The sequence below is a fragment of the Danio aesculapii genome, chromosome 15 (genome assembly GCF_903798145.1).
Source record: "Danio aesculapii chromosome 15, fDanAes4.1, whole genome shotgun sequence".
Lineage (NCBI taxonomy): Eukaryota > Metazoa > Chordata > Actinopteri > Cypriniformes > Danionidae > Danio > Danio aesculapii.
The window spans coordinates 10,848,142-10,876,057 of record NC_079449.1 but is presented as its reverse complement, the minus strand read 5'-3'; the positions used below and the strand labels follow the sequence as shown (position 1 = coordinate 10,876,057).

At 34.8% G+C, this 27,916-nt stretch overlaps 1 protein-coding gene across 1 annotated transcript; it reads right to left on the bottom strand.

The window, feature by feature from the left end:
- Positions 1-539: 539 nt before the first annotated feature.
- On the bottom strand, positions 540-26,048 carry si:dkey-24p1.1 (uncharacterized protein LOC556718 homolog). The gene is made up of 17 exons (XM_056474034.1): positions 25,978-26,048; positions 22,327-22,373; positions 21,787-22,221; positions 20,243-20,566; positions 15,730-15,984; positions 15,337-15,600; positions 11,170-11,424; positions 10,784-11,065; positions 8,845-9,108; positions 6,411-6,665; positions 4,954-5,041; positions 4,747-4,855; positions 4,473-4,594; positions 4,329-4,386; positions 3,005-3,108; positions 2,190-2,244; positions 540-830 (listed from the first exon to the last, which is right to left on the bottom strand). Exons 2-17 carry the CDS (start codon positions 22,358-22,360, stop codon positions 591-593), a joined length of 3,144 nt encoding a protein of 1,047 aa, XP_056330009.1. The 5' UTR covers positions 22,361-22,373; positions 25,978-26,048; the 3' UTR covers positions 540-590.
- Between the last annotated feature and the right edge of the window lie 1,868 nt (positions 26,049-27,916).

The following is a 27,916-nucleotide window of genomic DNA, read 5'->3' as shown; positions in this document are numbered from 1 at the left end:
AATTGAACCATATAGTTTTGTTCATTTACATAGGATTTGTGAATCTTTTTAATTTTGTTATGTTTCTCCATTTTTTACTCTCTGCTTGTGGTATAAAATTGTGAACCAGCTGTGCTTAACTTCTATCTATATATTCTTGTGTTTAATTATCACAAAAATATTGAATTTTACTTGCCAGTAATTTATTTGAGGTTTCTTGTCACATGCATTACACTCATGAGTATTTTATGAATAGAAATGTATGCAACTAGTTAAATGTTCTCAGCTTGGATTAAGTTCAGGAAATCAGTAAATGTATTTTATATTGGCAAATGCAGATGTTTATTAAAGGATATGGAAGTAAATGACATGCCACTTTGCAAGCATCACACAATATATGCCACATTGATACACACTGTCAAATGTTATTATTCAAATCAAACATAACTCATGAACACTTCAAAATTTTATTATTTTACAAAAGAAAAACTTAGAAATCACTTATAAAATCATGATTTTTGTTTTGTTTTTACAAAATTATCACTTTCAAACATCATAAACGTGGCAACAACACACCTTAAGGTTGTAATACTTGATCTGGAAACTCAGCTTTATGTTTTAATGTCTGAATATTCAGTTCTGTCATCTTCATCGGAGCTTGAACTGCTAAAACGCCTCTTCTGATTGTGTTTGACCTCTTTAACAGCAGGTTTGGCTGAACACGACACAGTAGTGTAATTCACTTCTTCTTCTTCACTGGTATCAGACTCCCACTCCATATTTGTGAGTGGAAGTCTTGGCGCACATGCAGAAGAAACATTCTCATAATCGGAATGTTCTGCCTGGGGACTCTAGGAGGAGGTAGAAATAGTAAAACATAGGCTGTCAGTACTCACAAAGAAATCTGATATGTGTTAATATGCATTAAATGACATACAAGTCCATGTTTGAATTTTAACATATATAAAATACAAGTCAGACAAACAGTCAAACTCGAAATTATTCACACCCCTGGCAAATTATGACTTCAAATGCAAATACAAGCTGAGATACCCCCGCCCCACACACAATAATGCCTCTTGTACATTGTCTTATTGTGTTTTGGGTCATAATAGGTGTTCTGACATTTTATCTTACCCATTAGATTATGCTACGAACACTGTATTTTAATGATTATGAGGTTGTGGTTAGGGAATGGGTAAGTTAGGGCGATATTACAGCTTCATATCACATTACTACACATTAAAATATTTACTGGTACTGTAGCAAAATCTGATGAGTAGCATATTGCACCATCAAAATGTGCTACCTTTTTGAATAGGACAATCTGACAACACCGGTCAAAATATCTAAGGTTGCTAGTTGAATTTGTAATAGCAATTATTTTTTTCCTTTTCAGAAGGATTACATTTTAATGTGAAGACTGAACTTGAATAAAGTAAGACAGAGTTTGTGTTTTAATTGCTTAAATTCACCAGACACACAGACAGCCTCTGTGAACAAAACGATTCCAAGGATGGGGATCTCATAGGCATTTTACAGACAATATTACAATGTTTTAGACAAGTATTTCTAAACAGCTCCTTAACTCTTAAGTAACCAGCAAATTACACATGGCTGTAATAGGCCAATGATTAAAATGCATTTGATTGTTACCTTAGCAAAACCTTAATCAATCTATAGTATCAATATACTGTATATTTAATTGTCAATTATCAATATATGATCATCAACATTAAAAATTTCCATCACAAATAAAAGTATATTTAAGTCAGAATTTACAAGGGGTGTGAATAATTTATTTATGACTGCATATGCAACATATTTCTCAAAATATTGCATAATTGACTGCTTATATATTTTTCCAACCATTGCAAATTACAAATATGTACAAGTTAAAAGATATTAGCTGTAATTCACTTTATTCTAATAAAAATAATAAATGTAACTTTTTCTAACTTTACAAGGTTAAATGTTGTTGGAAGAAAGCTCAAACTCCCGTAATGCAATTCAAAAACATGAATAAATGGAGAAAAATAAAAACATGAATCACAAAATATGGAAAAATGCTAATTTACCTATATTTTTTTGCAGTGTATATATTATGATCATATTTTGGAGGATTCAACATATCAATATTTTGAGGATTAACACCATTTTCACAATTACAATTAATGCAATGTTTATATTTTGGGAACAGCATGACTTACCTTTGCCTGCTTGTTTTTTGACACCATGGCGTAAACCACTGAGGTTTCAGGTGTTCTAAAATCAAATTAATGCATTATTATGAGTAGAACTACCATTTTTTTTCCATGCTTCTCAAAAGTAAACTGAACAGAATACTATTTAATGTTTGACTTATATATGAATTTATAAAGGCAATTTTTCATTCTCTACATCACAGGTGTCAAACTCAGTTCCTGGAGGGCTGCAGCTCTGCACAGTTTACTGTAGTTTCAACACTAATTAAACACATCTGATCAATCTAATTGAGGGCTTTAGGCTTGTTTGTTACCTACAGATAGGTGTGTTGAAGCAGGACTGGAACTTAACTCTGCAAGACTGAAGCTACGGTCACACTTGACTTTTCTTCCCATAGACTTCCATTCATACGCACGCGAATGCGTCAGACCGGAAACGCAGGGTCATGCGTCAAGTTTCGCAAGTTGGTGCGGTGCAAAGTTCAAGCTTGGTGAACTCTGACCTGCGAAATCGCATCACTTGACTGCATGAGACCAATTGAGGATTAAAACAGGACCTCTCTGGACAGAAATTTAAAATATTGAGCAATCGTTGGCTTTTTTAAATGTCTAATCATCTTGTTTAATCCCGCTCCTTTTTGCAGCGCCGTACGACAGAATTTCGCACACACAAAGCCCAGTGTGACCGTAGCTTGAGTTTGACAGTAATTGAGTTTGACACCCCTGCTCTACATCACTGACAGTTCAATGTCAATCAACACGAATCAATCAATAACAATCAATGTTATTGGTCTTTTGGAAGTGCAATTACAAATCTTTACCTTTTTCGTGGCTCATTTTGTCCCTTGAAATCGAGAGTGACGTAGTTCATAGATGAATTGTCCATATTTCCAGTTTTCTGTTGTTGTTTTGGCGAATGTCTTTCCTTTAAAGAAATATTCATAAGAAAATACATGAAAGAATGAAAACTTTAGTTCTCTGCAATTATGACTTCATCTTAAAAGTAGCCGTAAGAATGTTTATAAATTTATCAGAATTTATTACTTGTTTAATTACCAGGCTTGTAAAAAAACTAAAACTTTAAAAACAAGATCTTTTCTCTACTTTGTGTTGTCTCTCAGAAATATAGCTTGATTTTTATGTGTATAAAACATTTAATTTTTTGTCTTGGAAGTCAAAAGGATGTGATGTTTAATAGCATGAAACAAATGCTTATAATCTTCAGGATAATTCTGAAAGAGCTGTTCAAGTCATATTAACTTGTAATCTATAAAATGTACAAGTACTGTACCTATTATCATGCTACTAGTACTTTTTATTCTAGTAATAATTTTGTTGTGAGAATTTCACGATTATGAAAATCTAACAAGGGCAATAAATGGTTGGCTGGCTGCAGTTCCCTTTATGTCCACTAGTTAATCGCTAATAACAAGGGCTGTTTCTCAATTCCAGGAATGCATAGAACGGACTTGTGTTCTTGTGAAGACCGCTCTTACCAGGTCACCTCAGAAGAACGAACTTAGGAGACCGCAAGAACAGAGAACGCGTCCTGTGAGAAATGAGATGAAATGCGTCCTTCCTGATGTTCACACGACCTTCACGCAGTTTTAATGGAAAATTATTTAAAAATTACAGCAGTCATATAATAATTTTTAGTTTTTTCCTCTTTTTAAAATATATACTATTCATAAAGACTTTACAAATATACGTTGCACAATATAAATAAAACATTTCAGCAAATAAACACCCTTAATGTGTTTATTCCTTTATTAAGATTTTCATGGTGATGTTTATATTCACTGTTTCACTTAGGGAAACTCCTGAGATAAATGAGCTATATCTCTGAACTTTAATAATAAATCTATATAAAATGCTGCGCTTCCCACCTCCAGTCGCAATGACTTCTGGGACTTCTCGAGCGAGTTCGCTCCTCAAGTCTGCATCACTGCATCCTCGATATCAAGAACACATCCATGAAGTTTCACGCGTCCTCTGTTCTTGCGGTCTTGAGTATTGGAACTGAACTTAGGCAGCTGATGATGACGTTACACGAGAACACAAGATCGCTGAAGAACGCTTATTGAGAAACAGCCAAGGATTTTTTATTCTGCATAAACATCCATGTTAAAAGAAAAATAATCTGACCTGTTTCTTTTGTGGCAGTTTAACGGCCGCATACACTGTCTGGATATTAGGTTTAGGTCTTGAAGAAAAAAAAAATATATCTCTTTTTAATGATCATAACAAAAATGGGTACAATTATGTCTCCGTCAGATTTGCTTAATATACCTTGCATTAAGGTCCTCTCCTTGTGTTGGATTTTGGGAAGGCGGGATTGGATATGATAGATTAACCTCTGCATAGTTTGGATCATCCAATGACAAATTCTCCTGGGTGTTATTTCGAGACCCCTGAGTGTTCAAATATAACAAACGAAATAGGGTTGATCTCTTATTAAGAAAACAGATGCTACTTTTTACATTTTCATAATGTAATACAGTTTTTTTTTCATATTTCATAATACAGTTTAGTCAGAAGCTGTGAAAAACTGAAGTAAAATAACCAATAAAAATAAGTTTTGCACTCTGGAGGAGCGTGACAGAAATGCTGGGATTAAACACAATAGATTATCTGCTCCACTTTGCTGATCCGATCTTATCTTGATGATGTTTCTGCAATAGATAAAATAATAATGATTGGAGGAGATTCAGAAGAGGGAAATGAATAACAATTAAACACAATCTTGTTTAAAAAAAAGTATGTACATTACCTGCGTATCAGAAAGATGACCACAACGATGAGAATCAACAGGAAAATTATAGGTAAGACAATCTTCAAGAACACTCTAAGAGAGTTACCTACATTTGGGGAGAAAAGTATTTGTCATATTTGATATAGTTTTCTTGTTGGACAGTTCTCCATTCTTGAAAATTTACATACTTTTCATGACTTACTTTACTTTCACTGTACCCCCCCCCACCCCCCCCAAAAATATATATTTACTGTGTATTAAACCCCAAGTGGATCCAAACCTTTCTGAATTTCTTTATTCTGTTGAACACAAACTAATATATTTTGTTGCAAACCTGTAAGCATTGACTTTCATAGTAGGAAAAACAAAACCTATGGAAGTCATCGATTGCAGGTTTGCAGCATTCTTCAAACTGTCTTCTTTTGTATTTTACAGAAGAAAATAAATCCTAAAGGTTTGAAACGAGTAAAAAGGTGAGTAAATGACAGAATTTCAGCACAGTCACAAGTAATTTTTTTTAGATTTAAGATCTCTTGGTTTTCAATCTAATGGAAAGAAAACATCCATAATATACATATTTTTATTCATTCATTTTCTTTTCAGCTTAGTCGCTTTATTAATCTGGGGTCGCCACAGCGGAATGACCTGCTAACTTATCCAGCATATGTTTTACACTGGGGATGCCCTTCCAGCCACAGCCCATCCCTGGGAAACACCCATGCACACACATACTGTACACTAAGGAAAATGTAGCCTACACTACCCAATTCACTTGTAGTGCATATCATTCGACTTGTGGGGGAAGACAGCACTACCAACTGCGTCGCCCCATATTATTATTATTATTATTATTATTATTATTATTAATAACTGGGCAGCTTTTGCCGACCCAATCTGGCAACACAGAAGAATGCGAGGTCTTCTTTTTTTCAATTAGGCCCATACCTCTGGTCGACTGTGATTATTTAGAAATTTTGGGGATCAAAAACAACACATCCTAAAATTACAAGGAAGCCAGAGGAATTCAATAAGACCACAGGGTGGTGGCGTGAATTTAAATAGGAGAGAAATGAGGCATTGCAAAACCAGAAATCAGTGGGTGGGAACATTCAAAATATAGCCTGCCTATCTATATTTTATTTTACGTATCTATTTTGACTGGGCGGATTTTCGAGACCTTTTTGGCTGAATATGGTCAACTCAATCTGGCAACACCGAAGAGCACGCGGTATGGAATTGGCGCGAGCTTGAAGATGTCAAGTAATTAAGAAAAATGTTTGTATGCGGGTTAAAAACAAACGAAATTGAAATTAGATAACAACGACAGATTAATTCAATAAAACCAGAAGCAGGCAGGACTCACAGAGGGGAAAGAGGCCATGAAAAAAACGAGCAGTTTTTTTCACAGCAACAACAACAACAGGTAGGCTTGGTCGCCGTTTCACTTTATTTGACAAATGCGTTACTATACTTACTGCTTACAAATAAGGCGATCTGCTTGGACCGGGATTTTCCAATGTTATTGGTCGCCGTACAGTAATACAATCCTGGGTTCTGAGGAAGAACCGTGAAGTTCTGCTGCTGTGATAAAACAGTGGTGTTGTCCTCGTGTCTGTACCATTTATATTCAGTGGCAGGAGGATGCGCGTCTGCAATGCAGCTCAGATACACTGGGAGATCCCATTGAGCTGAGGCTGTCGTGTTATGGACAACCGTAATATTTGGAATATCTGTGGTAAACATGCAAGCAATTCATAATCAGTAATGCAGATAATGCGTCCTGCAAAATATCCATATACAGTAGGCTACATCCAATACTGTGATTGGCACACAGACCTCTCTGGTGCGTTTAAAGGGATAGTTCACCTAAAAAGGAAAATTGTCATTATTTACTCACCATCCACTTGTTCAAAACCTATTTGAGATTCTTTCTTCTGGTGAACACAAAAGAGGATATTTTGAAGAATGCTGATAGCTGGCACCCACAGGCCATAGTACTTTTTTTCCTACTATAGAAATCAATATGTGTCAGCTACCAGCATTCTTCATCTTCATTTGTGCTCAACAGAAAAAGAAACACACTATGGTTTAAAACCACTTCAGCGGGAATGAATGATGAGGTAATTTTTTATTATTTTTGGATGAATTATTGCTTTAACATACCTTAGCATTACATAAAATGTTGTTCTTGTATCCTTTTATGAGATTATTAAGACATTGTTCAGATTGTGGAAAATTATTTTAAGACCTGTTCACTGGGAGATACTTTTGAAAGCCAGAGATGGTTCTACTATTGTATTGAACTTCTAGTTTTATGTGACTAGATATGTGTGGAAATTCAGTTACAAAATAGTGATAAACAAGCATGATATTTCTGTCATAGCCACATCAAAATAAAGCAAATAATAATTTATTTTTAACACTTTGAGAATGTCTATTGGGAACATTTAGAGCGTTGTATTCACATTCATGTCCATAACAGCAACTTTAAAACCTAATATGCTATTTATTATGCTAATTTGGCCAACAACATGACCCAGAAATTAATTGAAAATGATCTGACTCTTTATAGACCTATTTATGGTTAAAAATTTACAATAAGGCTAATTAAATTAAGGCAACTTCCCATGAAAACTACTTGTAAAACATTTATTAATCTTATGTGATGTTTATTTATTGATAAATAATTGAATGAGTGTAATTGAATGGAAATAATAATAGAGTTCAGTTTGCTTTTTTTTTTAAATTAATTTTAACATAACTTATGTAAAACATAAAGCTGTTTCTCACTGTTAGTGGGCTATATATGCACACAGACTTTAATTTCAGTCTGCCAGCCCAAGGGCTTCCAGTTAATTGTCATCCTATACTAAATCACTGCGTTTAAGATCTGATTAAAAAAAATAAAAATAAAACAGCGATCTTCACTCCCTTGCTGAGATATGATATAAAGTCAGGATCAGACCAAACAAGAAGCACTGCATTAAATTAGATTTTTTTGTGCCATGTCTTTAAAATATGGAAATTAATTTTACCCCGGTATTTTCTATGGCGTTTCTGCTCTTGCCTGCTGCTGATGACGACGTCTGCGTTTAAACGTTTTTTTGTCTTTTTGTTCCTTTAACAACCAAATGAATGCTTAAGTCTATTTAACTGATTATATTTTAATGACATTACAACGTCGATGCTGTAAAAAGAGCCTTATGAAAATGAAAATAATCACAAAAAGCTTTCAGCAGAAGTTCATCATTGGCTGAAAAACACTTGCTGTGCATTGTAGTCAATGCAAAGTTTGATTATGAGACCTTATTGTAAAATGTTATCTGTTATACTTAAGAATCCTTTTGCAATTTAATTTGTATGACATGTTTGCTTACTAAGAACTTACATGTGCAACAAAGCTATACATGCATTTTAACTTAATTTTGTTATTATACCAGTTAACGTTAGCATATTTTGTCAGTATAGTGATGATAGCTTCAGCAATTATCACAATGAGAAATTTTTATATCAACATATGCATGATGAGCACTTGAAGTATTTTAAGAAGACTGGATAATCCATCCTGATCTCACAAGGAAACTTAACGATTTTACTTTTTGTCAGTTTCCTGGGTAATTTTTACTCGTTTAGTCATATGAAAATATATGATTTTTTTCAAAGGAGGCACCAAACCCAACTCTAAACCCAACCTTTATTGGGGGATGAGCAAATTATACTAAATTATACAAAGGAAATTTTACAAATTCACACAGTTAGTAATTTAAGTAATTTAGTAATTTAAATCAAAAGGTTACGAATTGCCATGAGATGGCGGTGGATAATCTGTCTTTCCAAAGCTGAAGAAGTAAATAATAAGTATCAGACATAAAAATACTCAGATATTAAACAGCAGTGAAAAGTACTCACATTTAACCCTGATGTCCAGTGGTGGTGATTTTGCTTTTCCAATAGTATTATGAGCAATACAGACATACTGTCCAGAGTTTGAGATTTCCAGAGAATGAAAGTGTAGTTGTTGATGTTGTTTAAGTGTCAGGAACTGTCCATTGATGAGTTTCGTCCACTCGTATGAGGACACAGGAGGATTGGAGCGAGCCTCACATGTAAGAGTCAATTCACTCGCAGATTTCTGATCTCCTTTAAAACTTGCAGTTACATTTTTAGGAGCATCTGCATAGACATCATGGATATATGTAAGAAAAAGAAATCCACATTTGTTTAGTAAAGTTGGAAGTTATTAGTAAGTGTATGTTGACACGACAGCAATGTACTAAAAATGAAAAGGTCATTGATGTTTTTGGTTGTTAAATACTTGTGCCTGTCTATAGACTGAACACAATTAACAGGTTAGTGTTTTTGTTTGGTGTGTTTTTGCATCTGCATGCATGGTTTAAAAGGAGGAAGAATCTAAATGAATCGTTTTAGTAATATTAAATACTAGTAATTATTATTATTATTATTGTAAGGTTCACACAGCAGCGGTGTCTGAAAAATGGAAGAGTCATCGTTGTTTTCGGTTGTCAAATACTTGCGCATGTCTATTGACACATTTAACATGTCTCAGCATTTTCACAAAATCACATTGTTTAATTCACAAAGAAAATGTCATGAATATTCACAGAAACAAAATGAAACCTGTTTTTTTTAGAACCACAAAACACTTGTTGCATAACTAGGCGGCTCAAACAAACAAACAAAAAAATCCTGAGGTAATGCTCAAAATTCTTATCAATCCAACACAGATTCATTGGGAAACCATGCCCAGGCATACATTTTCGAGAATTACATGATTGCGGGCACATATTTCTGCACGCACTATGTAAAATGAACGATATGGGGCAGTTCTTATCTTTGTATGGACGGCTTTTCCGTCATGACTGGTTTACTCTGTGGCTCACCACAAACGGTGTCTCGGGATGCGGAGTCAAGCAGACCGTTTAAGTCCAAGACACCCTTCGCTGCAGACTGTAGCACTGTGACAACATGCATGTCTATGTCATGCATGTGTTTCAAGAGTTCACATTTAGCTGATGAATAATTATAAGCTACTTTGGCATGCTGTCCCGAGAGATTCTTCAAAATTAAGATGGCTGTGATATGGAACTTAGGGTATTTATAGTGGCTTAGGAATCGTCTGATTGGTGAATCATGAATTGAATAATGCGGGGCCGGCTACAAGCAATCATAAGCACGTGATCCTCTCGAAATTAGTTTATAAATAAACTTCACTTAGTGCGTACATAGCACATGTCTTATTTTGATTCCGTGAATGAATGCATGTAAAATGGTTTTGTCCACGTGCATGTGTGAGTGATTGACGCTAGAATCGAGATTTGTTCTGTTTATTAAATTACACATTATAGTGCGTATTATTAACGACTACACCAACCCTTAACCCAAAATGTGGCCATGATGTCTTTTCTCATTTACTTTGCTTTTGAAAACCTTATTGGTTGTGTTTATGGAGGGGGTGGGTGATTTAGTGGATAGCAAACTAATCTATTATGCACAGCGACAAGCTGAACGGCTTGTCTCACAGACTGCAAGAAGGTCATTAATATATGTTGAAATGTACACAGCAGCCTCTGGTAGATTTATGAGAAATGTCCTGTATGAGAAAACAAGCCCCAGTAACATATTTAAGATGGTCAAAGATGTACACGGCATCCTCTAGTGGATTTGTGGAAACAAAAATTGCAAGAAGATATTCTCTGTTCTCAGAAATGTATCCCTGGGCATATAATTCCATTGAGCCTGGGTTGCATTATTCAGCATCTTATGCCCAGTAAGTCACTGAAAAATCTTTCAAATAATTATAATTTGATGTTAACTGATTTTTACTTACACAGCACAGTAAGCTTCTGATTAGTTTCTTTTTGTCCTTCGTCATTTCTTGCTTTGCACTTGTATGTTCCGGCATCCGACTCAGTTACATTCAGGAAGATAGTTAACTTGTTTTCAGATTCAGTGCTGTTCCTGCGATACTCTGGGATATTTAGCAGATTATCCTGATTTTTTGTAACTGTGAACTCTGACTTGGGAAAACTTTGAACCGTGCAGATAATGGAGATTACTTCAAACTCTCTCACTTCACTCTGCATCAGCAAACTGATATTAAATGGAGGATCTACAAAAAAGTGACAACAAACAGTGACTAAGTAATTTGTCAGTCTGCAAAATCACTCACTTAAATACTTTAGGTGTAGATTTTAGAGCTCAATATAAACTTACAAAGCACTTTAACATTAGTATGCTGTGATTTTGTTCCAATTGCATTTTTGACACTACATGTGTACTCTCCTGCATGCTTAATGGTCACTCTCGAAGTTTCTATACTATTTGATGATGATAAAAAAGATGGAAATCCAGGTGGAAATGTCCACTTGTAGACTGCCTGTGGATGGGCATCAGCTGAGCATATCAACTTTAGAGTACTATCCACTTTTACAGATGTTTCCCCCAAGATTGTTATGTTCCTTGGTGAATCTGTTAGACAAGAAACATGTTAATTTACAGTCTCATGCTCTGGTATAATATAACGAAATATTAATTTTAGGTTGTGATAGAATGTGTGTAGTTAAGTTGTGTGACTTTGCTTCTAAAGTTTTCCAAATGACAAGAAACGACTCTGTCACCATAACTTTATCCTTGTATTTAGCAGATATTTCTTTATAAACATTAACATAAGTACATTATTAGTTTGCTTGAGTCGGATACCAAGTTAAACAACTTTTAAAAAAAGTTAACTTTTTGCTTTAGTGGCTAATTTGTATGGGTTTACACAATCTTATTCATAGAATTAAGTTTTTTATTATGCTTCAATAACAAACATACAAAATCAAACTTTCGCAGAAAACATTACAGAAATAGTAACAGTGATCGTAACTCAACAGAGCAAGTTAAATAATATTATTAAAAACTATAAAACAGTAAAAAAGGAAGAAAAAATTTATGGAAAAAAAAACAAATACAGCGAGAGGAAATGAGGGCTTATGTATCTATGATATTTCTGAAATAATTATTATAATATACCAAGAATCTATCATTTTTCTTGTTTTTAACCAATTGAAGAGATTTAATAAATAAATAAATTTCAATTAAAAAATGTAAAAAAAAGAAGGTTGTGAATTTGAGATTTTTTGTTTGTGAATAAAATATTTCCCATATAAAACATAAAGAAATTAATAATTGTTCTCTGGTATATTAGTTATTCGTAGAATTTAGTATGATTTGCTAATCCCCTAACTATGGTTGAGTTTAGGGGTCTGGTTTGGTGCCACGCCCCCTTTTAAAAATCTTACATTTTCATACTACTGAGCAAATTAGCCACTAAACTGAAAAACATAAATCAGTTGAGTTAATTTATTTATTTTCTTTTGGCCTAGTCCCTTTATTTATCAGGTGTCGCCACAGCGGAATAAACCTCCAACTCATCCAGCATAAGTTTTACACAGTGGATGCCCTTCCAGCTGCAACCCATCACTGGGAAAGTTAGACTTTTCCTAATCCTCCCAGGTTAAATCATGAGTCAGAGGCTTTAAATAAGTTTTATCAATTTAATTAATTAGATGAATAAAGGATTACAGAGCTCCGTGTGTCTGAGAATAGCAACACAGGCAGTCTGTGTCAGCTGGGCACACACACCCACACCCTTGTCCCCTCCATATTTATCGTCGACTCTCTTCAGCCCCGCCCAGGGGCGCTTCAGTAAGAAAGTTCCTCCATCCTGATCAGTTCAATCATCAGTTGTTTGGCAGAACAACAAATCTGCACAGAAAAAGTTATGCATACACATAACAGAGCCTGCAAGAGAGTGAGCTTGAGCCCCTCCCGTCTGTTATTGTTCCTGTAAATGAGCACACTCTGAAAGTGGAATTGTAACATTTTGTTGATAACAAGTACAGAGGAGTTAACTTCTCGTATATCAGTCACACGAAGACACAGCTGTTATGGAGCAAGGTTAGATGAGGTTAAGCACATAAGGTTATATGAGAATAAACACATCAGCATAAGGTCATGTAATTAGTTAAAAACAGAATTAAACTATTAAAGAGCCCATATTATGGGTTTGTGAAAATGCCCTTCCATGTAGTGTGTAACACAGCTCTAAGTGAAGTGAAATATGCAGCTAAGGCTTAAATCTGTAAGTGTACAGTGTTTAAAACTATTGATTCATCTATAAAAGAGTCGACTCATAGTGCTTCAAACGAGTCGTCTTGATAACGAGTCATTAGGTGTTTCGTGATGACGCAGCTACGAAACACAAGTAGTTGCGTGCGCAAACCCAGGACATTTGAAACCTGCGGCCCAGCCCACTAACAAAAAAAAACCCCACACACAGACACCGGTCGAATGAAGTCACGCTGTGCAGATGGATATTATTGACAGTTCACCCAAAGATGAAACATCAGCATTATAGCCCAGCCTTGAGCAGTTCGAGTGCTTCTGGAAACTACATGCTTACAAAGAAGACTTCATCGGTTTGTTAAAGGAAGGATCTGTAAAGACTGTCAGAACATGGATCATGAATCAGTTTCTTCCCCCATTTAACAAGTGTAAGTACGTGCGATTAAAATTGTTGCCTCGTTTACTCTAGCTTGCAAATTATGTATTTAGTTGTGTTTTGTTACTTGTAACCGCGTGTACTGTATCAGGTTAACTCTTTATTCTCATATGGCGTGTAAAGCTACGTTAAAAATGTGACGCGTGCCGTTTTGTTTACAGATCATCAGCTGTTCCTACACGCATGCAACGGTCAGGTTTCAAAAAAGTTCAGCTCAGGTTCGAGGTGAGGTGTCTAAATTGCACCCAGCAAGCTGAACTGGCGCTTTAGGCGTGTGGGTCGTGTCCTCTGGGGAGGAGGGTTATGTGTGTGTGTGTGTCTCCTCTGAGGAGGGTAATGTGTGTGTGTGTGTGTGTGTGTGTGTCTCCTCTGAGGAGGGTAATGTGTGTGTGCAGGACCGGAGTTAGCTGAACTGCCGCTCTAGGCAAAGGATGATCACGCCGCCCTCAACCCAATAGTGAAAACGCAAGGAGCCCGTTAGTAAAGTGAGGACCGGGGGGGTGTCGTGGTTGAAATTGAAGACCGGGGGGCTATTCGCGGATATAACTGAGGAGGCGGGTGGTGAGGGAGGTGTCGTCGACGTCGCCCTAGGTCGCCTCTATGGACGCGCCGGCCCTGTGTGTGTGTGTGTGTCACTCTGTCTCACGCTGAAGCCTGTCAGTGTCGACCAATCGCAGCAGGCTGTCATCGGTCCAATCAGCGCAGATTAGCTTCGGGCTGAGGAGGGGTTTGGGAACAAATGAATCGCTGAACGATTCATATAAGAGTCGCTGGGATAATTAGGTAAAACTAAATGCAGATTATAACACCATGAAAGTGTTTTTAGACCTTGCATGCATATTAGACTGTTGTTGAAGACCCTTACAACCAAAATATGACCCTATTTCATGTATAATATGGGCTCTTTAATGGAAGAATTAGTCTATTAATGCATAGGATGAAGTTAAAATAATCTAAAATCCCTTCAGGAAACATCCTGACACACCACACACACACACACACACACACACACACACACACACACGCACACACACACACACACTCATACACACAGCCAATTTAGTTTATTCAATTCACCTATAGCACATGTCTTTGGACTGTGGGGGAAACAGTAGCACCCGGAGGAAACCCATGTGAACATGAGGAGAACATGCAAACTCGACACAGAAATGCCAACTGACCCAGCTGGGACTCGAACCAGTGACCTTCTTGCTGTGAGGCAACAGTGCTAACCACTGAGCCACCGTGCCACCATAGTTGAATTAACAGCATTTTCAGAATGTTAGCTAATGTTTTGAAAATGTTGTCTCAAATTTATGAACAAAGAGTTTAATAATGTTCTTGCAACATACCCTCATGAATCTTTTTTTTCCTCTGAAACATTTTAGTCAAACATTTACTTTTTAACAGCTGGTAACTTGTAAAGCTCCCAGTGATGGGATGCAGCTGGAAGGGCATCGCTGCTTAAAACATATGCTGGATAAGTTGGCGGTTCATTCCACTGTGATGACCCCAGATTAATAAAGTGACGAAGCCAAAAAAAAATTGAATGAATAGATGAACTTGTAAAATGAAGGAAAAAATAACATTCAGAAGTCACATTTTGATGTTTGCAAAATGCTACAATGAAATGTTCCTTTAATGGTCACATAACCAAAACATATATATTTCTAATAGATTATAAAAACTGAAAAATCTAAACATTCAGAAACTAAATAGAAGTGATTTTTTTTTTACTTAATTAGAATTTTAACAAAACATCTTTAGAATTATTTTTTGCTTTCTGGGTACTATACTGTATATAAAGAAAGTGCTTTAAATAATATAATACTTACATTTTACATCGACTGTGAGTACTTGTGATATTCCTTTATTTATCCCATTATCAGCCTCACATTTATACTTTTGTACTGCTGCTGTTACTTTTCTGTCGATGAACGTCCCACTGGTTTCACGCTGTTGTTGATCATTTTTATACCACACAAACCTAAAGGCTGGTGGATTATGTTGCTTGACTGAACATTTCAGTGTCAATGTGTCTCCCTCTTTGAGATCTTTAATGTTGTCAGGAGATGTCACAGTGACATCTTTTGGACCAACTGAAAAATGCAGCGTACAAGAAATGCTTTTTCATTACATTTGAAAGTTAAATGATTTCAAGTGATTAAGCATTACAGCTCTTAATCTTTATTTCTTTCATGCCTTTTAACAAAAAACATTTAACTTACACTTCACATTGATGGAAATCTCATTTGATTTCTTCACTCCATGTGAGTTTTTTGCTTCACAGTAATATTCTCCACTGTCTTCTGGCTTCACCGGAGTTAAAAACAAATTAGACATTTGTGGAGGCTTTCCTTTGTTTTTTTTAAACCATGTGTAAGTGACTTCAGGGCGACCTCTGCTGGTGCAGGAGAGAGTGACAGAATCTCTCTCCTTTATATCATTAGAACTCACTGATGCATGTGTATCTTTAGGTGAATCTAGATGAGAAAAAATAATGTGAAAAAAGCTGGAGTTCTGGTGCTCAAAGACTATGTTTCCTCATAAATACATCACATGTACACTTCCCTAAGAGTAAGATTTTGTTATTATAAAATTAAGGATTTTTTTTTATCACTTTATGTTAAAATAACCTTTTCATTTCACCAAGGCTGGATTTATTTGATAAAAAAATACAGTATTATTTTATTATTCCAATACAGCATTAAAATATTATCATTCCAATTTAGATTGTGTTTTATTTTTGAATGTAGTTTCATTTTTTTTTTTCTGATTAAAAAAAAGATTTTAGCATCGTTAGTGCAGTCTCAGGTTATTCAGATCATTCTACGGGTGGTTTGTCAAGCCCACTCACCTGTGAGAGGCACACTTGATCAATTATTAAATGCTCAATTATGTTATTTTCTCAGTCATTGATGGTGATTGTTATATAAAAAAAAATCCTGCTTCAAAGGTTTGTGGAAACTGTGTGTGATACCTATTACTTTTTTTGTTGCATTTTTGATGAAAATATAGATTAAAATAACAGCATTTATCTGGAATAATTACTAAATAATGCAACATAAATATATTAAATATATTTAATGTCCTGAATAAATAAAAGTAAATCTATTTTGAGTTGGGCTGGGTATCGTTTCAAAATTTTCAATACCGATACCGATACCCTGAATTCGATACCAGTTCCGAACGATACTTTTTTCGATACTTTTATTTTAAGAAATATATTTTAACAAGATTATTTTTTCAGGATGTTCGTGACACTTTTCACAGCAGGCTTATCTCTAAGACCAATAAACAAAGGAACAAAAGCACAAAATGAACAAAGTGTAGTTAACACTATATTAGTGCAAACAGTTTTAATAAAGTTCAAGCAGTTTTAAGTCAATCAATTTTAAGTATTTGTGAGGCTTACTGCTGCTTAAAGGTTTAGTTCACCCAAAAATTGAAATTCTGTCATTAATTATCTACAAATGAAGATATTTTGGATTTAATCCAAGAGCTTTCTGATCCTCCCATGGATAAACCATTGATTAAAGTTATTTTTGTTTACTTTGCGCACAGAAGTATTCTTGCAGCTTCATATAATTATGATTGAACCACTTATATCGCATGGACTTATTTTGACTATGTTTTTAGTTCCTTTCTAGGCATTGAGAAATGCAAATCCAGTAAATCTAATCTTTCTCCACAGTAGAAAAAGGCAGCAAACCTTTAACAATAAAATTTGTAATGGCCCTGTGGCATTCATCTTTCCTTTCTTTGTTCATTTTTACTTTTTCTGCCAGTGTAAATGAATTATCACTTGATGGTCTCCTAAATCCAGGGTCAGCAGGAGCAGAGACTATAACATTAATGTGAAGAAAACATGAAAGCTAAACTGTTAATGCAGCCAAGGGTAAGGACATTTATATAAGATAAGTTTATTGTGAGGTAAACTTCATCATTTACTGTTAACCTTAAAGGGCACATAGGTTACCCCTTTTTTTATATTTAATATAAGTCTTTTGTGTCCCCAGAATGTGTCTGTAAAGTTTCAGCTCAAAACACCCATCAGATTATTTATTATAGCTGTTTGAGTCTGTGTTTGTGAGTTTGTGTCTATATAGCTGAAAAAAAGTTGTTGCTGTTTTTTTGTTCTGGGCCTTTAAGGCTAGTCCTCCCCGCCCACCGTTCCCACGTGCCTGTCAGCAATCGCCGCCTTCGGCTGCCTCAGGAAGCAGATCTCACGTAACGTGTGAGAAATACTACAGTAAGAACTTTAACAATCAGTATTTGATGCATTTTTTGTGGAGTTGCAACAATGAGTCACACACAATGTCATTACAAAGTTCACGCACACACACAGCGAGGACACACACACATAGCGCAGACACGGACACACACAACGCAGCAGACACACACAAACACAGAGAGAGAGAGAGAGACAGCGCGTTAAGCTTTGCACTCGTTTTGCACGCAAATGTGACATGATACTGGTAATATCCACTGCTGTATGAATATCTCTTATATTAATGTACAAAATAAACCTGATTTAATGTCCACAAACTGGGATTGAAGTGTCTTCTTTTATAATTGTTCAGACACGCGGCTGTGCTTATGAAGTAAAGCTGAAGTAAATCGCTGTAATTCACTACACACGTGCTCTGTTTTAAAACATTTTAAACATGTGAAACTTACTCTTGATCACGTTTGATGATGATTGATGTTTCTAGCGAACTGAACACACCTTTTATTCCCGGCTGCTTTGCGCTCGTCCTGTCTTGTCGATATGATTATACACGTGACTACCGGGACATGTTGATGCGTGCAGCTGTCAATCAATATTGGTGGGCGGGGGGGCCGCACTCCTACGTAAAGTTGCGGTCAATCTGAAAACCGCTCCAATTGGTCCACCGTTTTTATGTTGTTAAATTTGAAAAAAAAGGACTGGGTGTGTTTATTTCAACCCAATATGAGTTACACTCAATTACACACATTTCTGTCCAAACAGCTTATAAAATAGATTTTTCACCATAGGTGCCCTTTAAAGCATTTTAGTATCAACTTAGCCAGGTATTTAAAGCCATCGAAACAGTACATAACGTTACCAGCGTACGTTAGGTCCAAAAAGGATTAATAAATTTACCCCACACAAACTTAAGCCCAGTTTACACTGTAAGGTCTTGATGCCTAATTCCGTATACTTATGATACTGCCTATATCAGATTTTTTTGGTCTGTCCGTTTACACATTCTTTTAATTGTGACCCATATCCAATTCATGTCTTTACATTTGCCGTACAATTTACGATGCATGCATAAACGCGGGTTTTAGCATATGTGCCACACTAGCCACAATGGAAGAATCGTTAATGGTGACTGACTGACGTATAATCAGTTAATGGTTCATTCCAGATTCACCCCTACGCAGTTTACGTAATGGTATGGCCTATGTGCGCACTGGTGTTGTTGGAGAGAATAAAGTTGTTCTACATGTAGCCCACAGTGAGTGAATTATTAGCGACAAAAAGCAAAAGTTACAACACGAAGGTTTATAAAACTTATGGTTTATATGCTGTATGATGTCCTCCACCATTCAGAGGAATGTGCGGGTACGAGAGAGAGATCTCAGGTCGGGTGGGAGCAAATTGTGGTGACTGACCACTTTCCTCCATGTTTCCTCTGTTGTTGTTGTTTACCGCGTTGGAATCTCAACACACGCTCTTCCTTCTACATCATTAAACCGTGGAGAAGCACCACACAACAAGTTACAAGTAACAAGTTTAATGATGATCAGAACAGAACGCCTCAATAAATCCGATCTGCCTGTTTACATGACAGTTTCATTGTCATATATCCGATTTATATCTGATTAATTTCCACATATGAAGGAGACCTGAAACCGATCGCTGAATATCCAAATGCATGCAATTTTTTTCTGTTTACACGGTCATTGAACAGATCCGATCTGTGTCACATATGAACAAAAAATCTGAATTGGGTCACATTTAACTGCAGTGTAAACGGGGCCTTAAACTTTAACGGTACACAAGCAAGAAGTGCTAAAACTGATTTTGTATGTCTGTTTGACAATTTGACAAGCTCTGTGCCAGTGGGCATTACCGCCGTAAACTATTGATTTTCAAGACAGCCTCGCCGCAGCCAATCACCAGCATTTAATCCGGGCACGTTAAGGATGCAGGTTTCCTCCAAGTGGTGCTCAATGACGTTGACAAGATTATAGCCTTGGGTATTGAAATTTGGTATCAAACAAAAAAGATTTTTTCGATACTCGATAGTATCAAGACGATTCGGTCGATGCTTAAAAAGTATCGAACTCGATACCCAGCCCTAATTTTGAGTGGTACTAATCACAGTTTCTACAAATATATGGAGCTTTCCAACTGTTATACTAATAATCATTTTAAAAATGTTTCTTTAGCAGCAGATCATCATATTAGACTGATTTCTGAACAATCATGTGGCACTTGATTTCAGATTTCATCTGAATTTCTAAAAAGTCAGCTTTAAATCACTGGTATACATTACTTTGTAAGCTACACCCAATAGGAAAGCAGCTCTAATTTGTAATCGAATTTTACTATTTTACAGATTTTACTATATTTTTTAGGTTAAGTGGTTGCAAACAATTTATATGGGCTGAATTAAAAAAAACAAATTAATATTAATAATTTTGAGCATTACTAAATTTTATTTGTTTGTTTAAATTCAGCCCTTTTAAATTTCAGTGTAGGCTTACATTCCACAGACAGGGTGATATTCCTAATCTGGCAGTTGTCATCACTGTTTGCTGGACGGCAGGACAGAATCCTGTTGTCATCCTTCCATGTCACATTGAGCTTCAGTTTTGTCACCTTTGTGCCATTTTTTCCCTCTTCAGTCTCTATGATCATCTCTTCTAATGAGGAGGATGTCCATTCTGGTTTTTGTTCTGATTTATGGTGGAGCCACTCAGGAGGAGAATCACAGGGACCAGATGTGGAACAGCGAACGGTAAATTCATTTGACTCTTTTAGTGGATTCTTCAGCTCTGATTGTTCAATGTAAACCCTACAAGGATTGTCTAAAATAAGAAGGAAAGATGTTGGGTAAAAATAGGGTGTCCTCCACAGTCAGAATTATTAGCCTTCCTGAATTATCCCCCCACCACCCCCTAGAATTCAGCTTAAAGTGCCTTTTAAAAGCTAAACTAGGTTAATTAGGCAGGTTAGGGTAATTAGGCAAATCATTGTATAATGACAGTTTGTTCTGTAGACTATTGAAAAAAATTTACTTAAGGGGGCTAATAATATTGACCTTAACATGGTTTTTAAAATATTAAAATCTGCTTTTATTCTGGTCGAAATAAAACAAATAAACCTTTCTTCAGAAGAAAAAATATTATAGGTAATACTGTGAAAAATTCCTTGCTCTGTTAAGCATCATTTGGGAAATATTTAAAAAAATAAAAAATCACAAGAGGGCGAATAACTTTAACCTCTATTGTAATTAAAGGTATTTGAGACTTTTTAGGTTTATTTCAGAATTTTTCTTCCTAGTGTTATGAGTTTGTCTCTTCAAATTTTCTGAGTTGACTGTATGTCTTGCAGTTTTGTCTTTCTCAATTTTGTGTAAAAAGATGTCATAAAATATTAAATAGCCAGAAGCCAAACTCATAACAAGTATGTTGAAAGTGTGAGATTTAAAGTTGTGACGGAAAATAAAGTGAGAGTTGTGATAAATTAACTAGAATTCTAAGAAGTAAAGTTTTAATTATGAGAATAAAATTTGCATCTTGTTAGGAAAATAGAGTAAGGCTTATTATTTTTGCATCCTTAATTTATTTGAAACCACTGATCTATATTGCATCTTCCTAAAGAGTTCAAAAACTACTCATTGCTTTTTTAGGGGTGGATTTAGTACTTGCCAATTGCAGTTTTAGGAGCCTCTGGTAAGATTCAGTTTCACTGTTCTGTTTATAAAAGTGCAGCATTAACATTCTGATAAACATCTGTTTTATGGTTTACTTGCAAATATTAAATAAATTTGATAGACATAAGGGTGAGTAAATTTCACCTAAGAAAATAACCTATGAATAAGGCTGTGTGTTGGCTATGATTATAGGTGTTATTAAGCAATATATAGCAAAAGTGTAAGCGTTAAACAAACCACTGCATAAAATATATACATAAAGATCACAGCAGTTGGTGCAATGGATCACTAGAGTAATTGATCTGATCATATTATGTTTTTAGTTGCATCTTTTTTTCAATTAATTATCAAATGGAATAAATTGCTGCTCACCTGTAACTGTAAGATTCATCACATTACTCATGAATTTGGATGGATCGCTATATGGATCTCCAGTATATCTAAAGCTGTAGTTCCCACTGTCTGTCTTCTGAAGATCTGTGATTCTTAAATCACATTGTATTTCATTGGTGGTTTGTTGTTCATGTAGCGTCATGGATTCTATATTGGTGATGTATTCCACTCTGCCAGAGTAACCTGGTGATTGGGGTCTTTTTTCTGTGTTACTGTATACAATGGTCCCATCAAACATTTGTGTGTCATGATTATACTGTGAATTTTTAAACCACAGAAGATCAAGTTTTTTGCCATTTGGTATTTTGTAAACACAGGGTATTGTCACACACGACCCTTCATTAGTTGTTTTTGTTTCTTCAGACACAGTTATTGTGGCTTTAGTTGAGCCAGTGTAGGAGCCCACAAGAACAACTGCAGCAAAAAAAAAAAAACAGCATCATTGATACTTGTATGTTGATCAATTAATGAATACAACAGTTTACAAAGTATGAGTATAAAAATCTAGACAATACACACCAAACAGAAGCAGAGGAATCCCTGCAGGAGCCATTATTGTGTCTGGGCTAATGAAATAAACACATGACATTATGTTGAACACCAGGGTCTTCAGCAAACACTCTGATGGCACATTTGGGGTTTGTCGTTGTGTGTGGGCGAACACTGCTTTTAAGGTGGTCACAGCTGTGAATGAGTCAGTTTGTTTCTTCCTTTTTTTCTAATTTCATGAAACAAATACATGCCATAGATGTCCTTTTGATGACATGAAATATACTATAGTTACTAATGTTTAAGTGAGACGCATAAGAGTGGGATGTGACTGAAGCAAATTAGAAAAATATATCATTTATTTTTGTGAGGAAAAAAAAGGTTATGATACATTTAGTCCTTCTGCTACTTCATTTTTGTTAGTGTTGTTATTATATTTTTTATTTTATTTTATCTGTTGTTTGTTTGACATTGTTGAATGCCATGTTACCGCATTTAACACTTAAAAAAAAAGCACATCAAACTGTAACCATGTATGTAAGTAACCATATCAACTTACTCTTTAAAGAGAGCCTGCTCTGGAGCAGGTTATGTTTTAGTTTGTCTGATTCATAGAGCTTACTGAACAATGAATTTTTGATGGTGATCTTGTGTATGTGGACAGATATACACAGTATACACAGTTTTTTTCACCGTAAGAGGGTTATAAGTACGCATAATGTTGGTTTTCATATCCAAATGAATGTTTGTATGAGCATTGTCATTTTTCAAAAGGATTGTTAAATTTTTTTTAATAAACCTTTTGAGCCCTCATCAAATGTGACAATCCTTGGTGTGACAATCCCGCTTACCAGGGAAATCATCAGTGCATAGCTCTTCGTTTTTGCATCAGGGGATTTTCTGTTCAATAAATTGCTCAGGTGTGAGTTTTTCATAGACTTTAAAATCTTGATGGTTCTGTGGGTCTCGTCTATCAAATCTGATCTTTATTTTGTATTTTCTATTGCATTCAAGTGAGGTAATTGGCCAGGCCATTCCACGGCTTGATTTTCTTTCTTTGAAAGCATTTCAGAGTTTCCTTGGCTGTGTTTTGGATCATTGTCTTGCTGAAATGTCCACCCTGGTTTGATCTTCATCATGCTGCTAATGTGGATGTTGAACTGAAGCAGCGGATATTAATTTACAATGAGGAAGGGCAGATAGTTGCTAAAGAAGTACTAAGTGATTTCAACTGCTGTCTGGGCTTTCAGTGCCTTTCTATACATCCCTTTCTTTATGTGTTCAATACTTTTTCCCTGTGTCATTTCATTTTTATTACACATAACTTAATTTGTAAACAAATTAGTTTTGTTTTCTTTGCATATGGATTTCTTTGACTGTTACCAACATCCAGGAAAAATTTCAAGTCAACGGCACCTTTAGAAATATGTTTTCTGAGAAAAATGGTGAATGGTTCTCGCTGTATATAATATAAACACATATAAAATTAAGAAAGTAAACTTTAATGGTATATGTATTGACTAGTGTTTGTTATAAACAATGCATCTGTGCAGTTCAATTGGTAAAAAAAATCATTCCCTCAGAATCTTTAATCAAATACCACAACCTTCCGTCCTCCTATCAGTGTGTGTCATTTCTGCCTGGCTTCACAGGAGGCAGTGGTTCAAATGAATGTGATATGATTTTGTCTGTAAAATATAGCTCCTTTTTCTCACCATCATCAGGAATCTGAAAACATTCTGCACCATAGAGTGCTGTCTGTGATTCAGGTGTGCAGTAATCCTCCACACTGGCAATCAAATCAAATTTTGTTAGCAACACCCATTTTCCAATGATCCAATCAGTTCCCAAAGAACAAAATCATCCACCACTCCAATTTCTTTCTCATTTAAGAAATCATTTCAATTGGATGCACTGATGTTTTCCAATCTGGGTTGCGTTTCCAAAAACCATTGTTAGACAACTAAGGTCACTAGTTCTTGTCATTATAAACATAGTTTGTTGATTTGGTATTTCCCAAATCCATCGTTTCAATGAACATTCGCAAACTGCATGGCAAACTTGTACACCTCTAGAGCTGTAGTTAGAAGCAGAGTTCCTGGTTGTGACTATTCCCAGTTATCCCCCTATGCCCTATTTATTTCGTATTTTCAACATTTAAACTTGGAATTATTAAAAAAGCATTAGAGTCATCTCTCTTAGGTGTAATTTGCTTTTTGTGTTTTAGCGATCTTCATATTGACCATTGTGCTCCCGTCTTAGTGCACTTTGAAAACATTTATGCCATTTTGAACGCAGCCATGGCTCATGACGAAAGTTATAGGTGACCCATTATTTAAAAGCAGAATTTACATTATGTCTCCAAAGTTTGTGAAAACAAATATATAGGCTTAGCATATGCTTTTAATTTATAACAGGTTAGTTATTAAGAAATGTATCTGTACTGCAGGCCTATATGACATGGGACAGTTGGTTAGAACACGTCTGCAATGGTTTAATATGTTAAATTGTAAAAGTAGACTTAAAAAATATTTATATATATCCTACTTAATAATAATAATAAATAAATAATATTAATAAATAATAATACATTTATAATAATAATTAATTGATAATAACAATAATAATACATTAATAATAATAATAAATTAATGATAAATGAATAATAATAATAGTAATGATAATAATAATAATAATAAATTATAATTAATTATTATTATTAAGCTGTTTTTCTTAATAAATAGCCTACTGTAAATTGCAACCATTAGCCTAACGATTACTATGATTTTTATATGAAATTAGATTACATGTTAGCTAAGTGGTTTTATGTTTATGTTATAATATTTGTAAAGGAAACACAGGCCCTCAATGTGCCGTTTGCATATATTTCAATTAATATGGAACACAAGTGCATGTTTTTACCAAAAGTAATATTGGATTTTTTTTTGCGTGTAAAACAATATAATTTGCAAAAAAAAAAGTATGGGGTTTTTCTCTAAAGAACTTACTCCACCCCGTTTAGACCATCATTTTGGACGTTATACAATATAACTAACGTGGTTCAAACGATGGATCTGACAAAGCAACTACGGTTTTGGGAAACACTTGTCACTACATCATTCTTTTCCCAAACGGGCATCGTACTATGCTAGTTCAGCCGCAAATTATGTCGTTGTTTGGGAAACACACCCCAGGCCGATCAGTCAGAGAACTCATTAACATGCAAATTGGACTTATCTGGCTTAAAATCCAGCAGTGTGAAGTAGGCAGAAGGTACGATGTTGTTTTGATTTTTGCTTGTTAAAATTTATATATAATTTGCTGATAGAATTGCATTAAGACACTACTTTTTTGTGCAAATATTATTTTATTGCCCTCCACTTAAGTCAAATGTTGCTTATTATATATATTTAATTTATGAAATTCTGTTTATGCTGCGCATAGTTGCAAATAAACCAGTTCTACTTCTTTTTCAAGTTAAATCATTTATTACTCTAATAAAACTACCAAACGAGATTTGAGACTTTGACACCATGAACGTTTTTTAAATCACATGTTCACACTATAATGACCCTTGTTGATTGAAGAACAGAAGCATCGTATTTGCAGTTTAACAGTTTGTGCTAATAATCTGACAAGAGCTAACTACAAAAAAACCTGAAAAATAAAGTAGTTTTTTACCTTCAGATCAAATGCGTTGTTCTCAATGGGTGGCTTAACAGTACCAAGAAACAAAAGGAGAACTTCTCCCGTGTGTTACATTTGCATAGGTAAACTTTCAGACATAAAAGAAATGGGCAAAAAAAGCTCATATTTCTGGTAAAGATAAAGCGATATGCTAATTCTGTCATCTGAGCATGAAGCTCACTTCCTGTGTCAGTGGTTATTTGTATGTGGAAACTATTCAGAAAATGAAACCCCCTTTAATGGATGTGTGCTAAGTTTTGCTAGATTAGTAGGCGCACAATGTTTTCGTGTTTTTTAGCAGAGAATGTAAATATGAGAGGATGTGTTTCTTTGACCAGACGTGAGAGCATATACAGTGCACAGCATATACTGTACACCCCTCACAAATCTATCTTTTAAACTCATGTTTTTAATAGGAAAATATACAAAGTTTTTTTGCGCATATACAATAGATTACTCAATACTGAAGCCAAATCTGGAGCTTATCTAACAAAATAACTTATGGTAACAGTCCAAGAACTAGTATACCCAAATTTATGTTATAGAAAAATATTAAACACAAATTTTAAAAAGAGGAAAATCAAGAAAAGCAAAAATTTAAAATTTTACTTGAAATTTTGTAGGTTTGTATATTTTTTGCAATATTTTGCATGAATTTAGTTGTATTATCTTTTAATTTCTGAATATGTTTGGTGACTAAAATATTTGAATAAATAAATCTTTTTTGTTTAAATGCACCAAAATACACAGCCTACATTTACTGAGAAATGGATAAAAATATTCATTTTCCAAATGGGGTGTACTCGGTTATGCTAAGCACTGTACTTATTTATAAAACAACCAAATTATGGTCATTGTAGACCAATATTCATTCATTAATTTTATTGTCGGCTTAGTCCCTTTATTAATCTGGGGTCGCCACAGCAGAATAAACCGAACTTATTTCAAGTTAATGAAATGAATGAAACTGAAATAGTAATACTGTAATGAAAGGTGTTTTACACCAGTACTACACATATTGTACTGAGCATTGTACTGTATTTTCTCCAGTTTGTACTACAGTATCCTTGCAATGACACCTTTATATTAGGTGACCTGAACTACTATTTCCTAGCATCAAATATATAGTATGTCGGATAATATTTTTTCCTCTGGAAAAAGTCTTATTCGTTTTATTTTGTTATTATTTTTTTAAACACCATTTTAGGGTCATAATTATTAGCCCCTTTAGGCTATATTTATTTTTGATAGTCTACAGAACAAACCATTGTCATACAATAACTTGCCTAATTACCCTAACCTGCCTGGTTAACCTAATTAACCTAGTTAAGCCTTTAAATGTCACTTTAAGCTGTATAGAAGTGTCTTGAATAATATCTAGTAAAATATTATTTACTATCATCATGAAAAAGATAAAATAAATCAGTTATTAAAACTATTATGTTTAGAAATGTGTTGGAAAAAAAAATCTTCTCTTTGTTAAACAGAATTTAGGGAAAAAAATTAAAAGGGGGGCTAATAATTCTGACTTCAATTGGATATACAATGTATTTAATGCTTTTCTGGTGCATTAGCATAAAAGCAGAACACTACAAAATAAATAAATACAATAAATAAATAACGTCATGTAAATTGAGTAAATAAACCAAACCAAAACACACAAAAAAAGAATGGGGGTGGGGGTGCCAATATCCTAGCCCTTATTATAATTTTGTCTCGTTACATGTTTGCTAGATGTTTGTAGGTCACAGAATTTTAGAAATGTTGCCCATTTATCAAAAAAAACAAAAAACTGGTGAGCTTTTTCAAGACAATGTCAGTAAATAAAAGTTATATTCATTTATTCATTTTCTTTTCGGCTTAGTCCCTTTATTAATTTGGGGTCACCACAGCGGTAAGAACCGCCAACTTATCCAGCATATGTTTTACACAG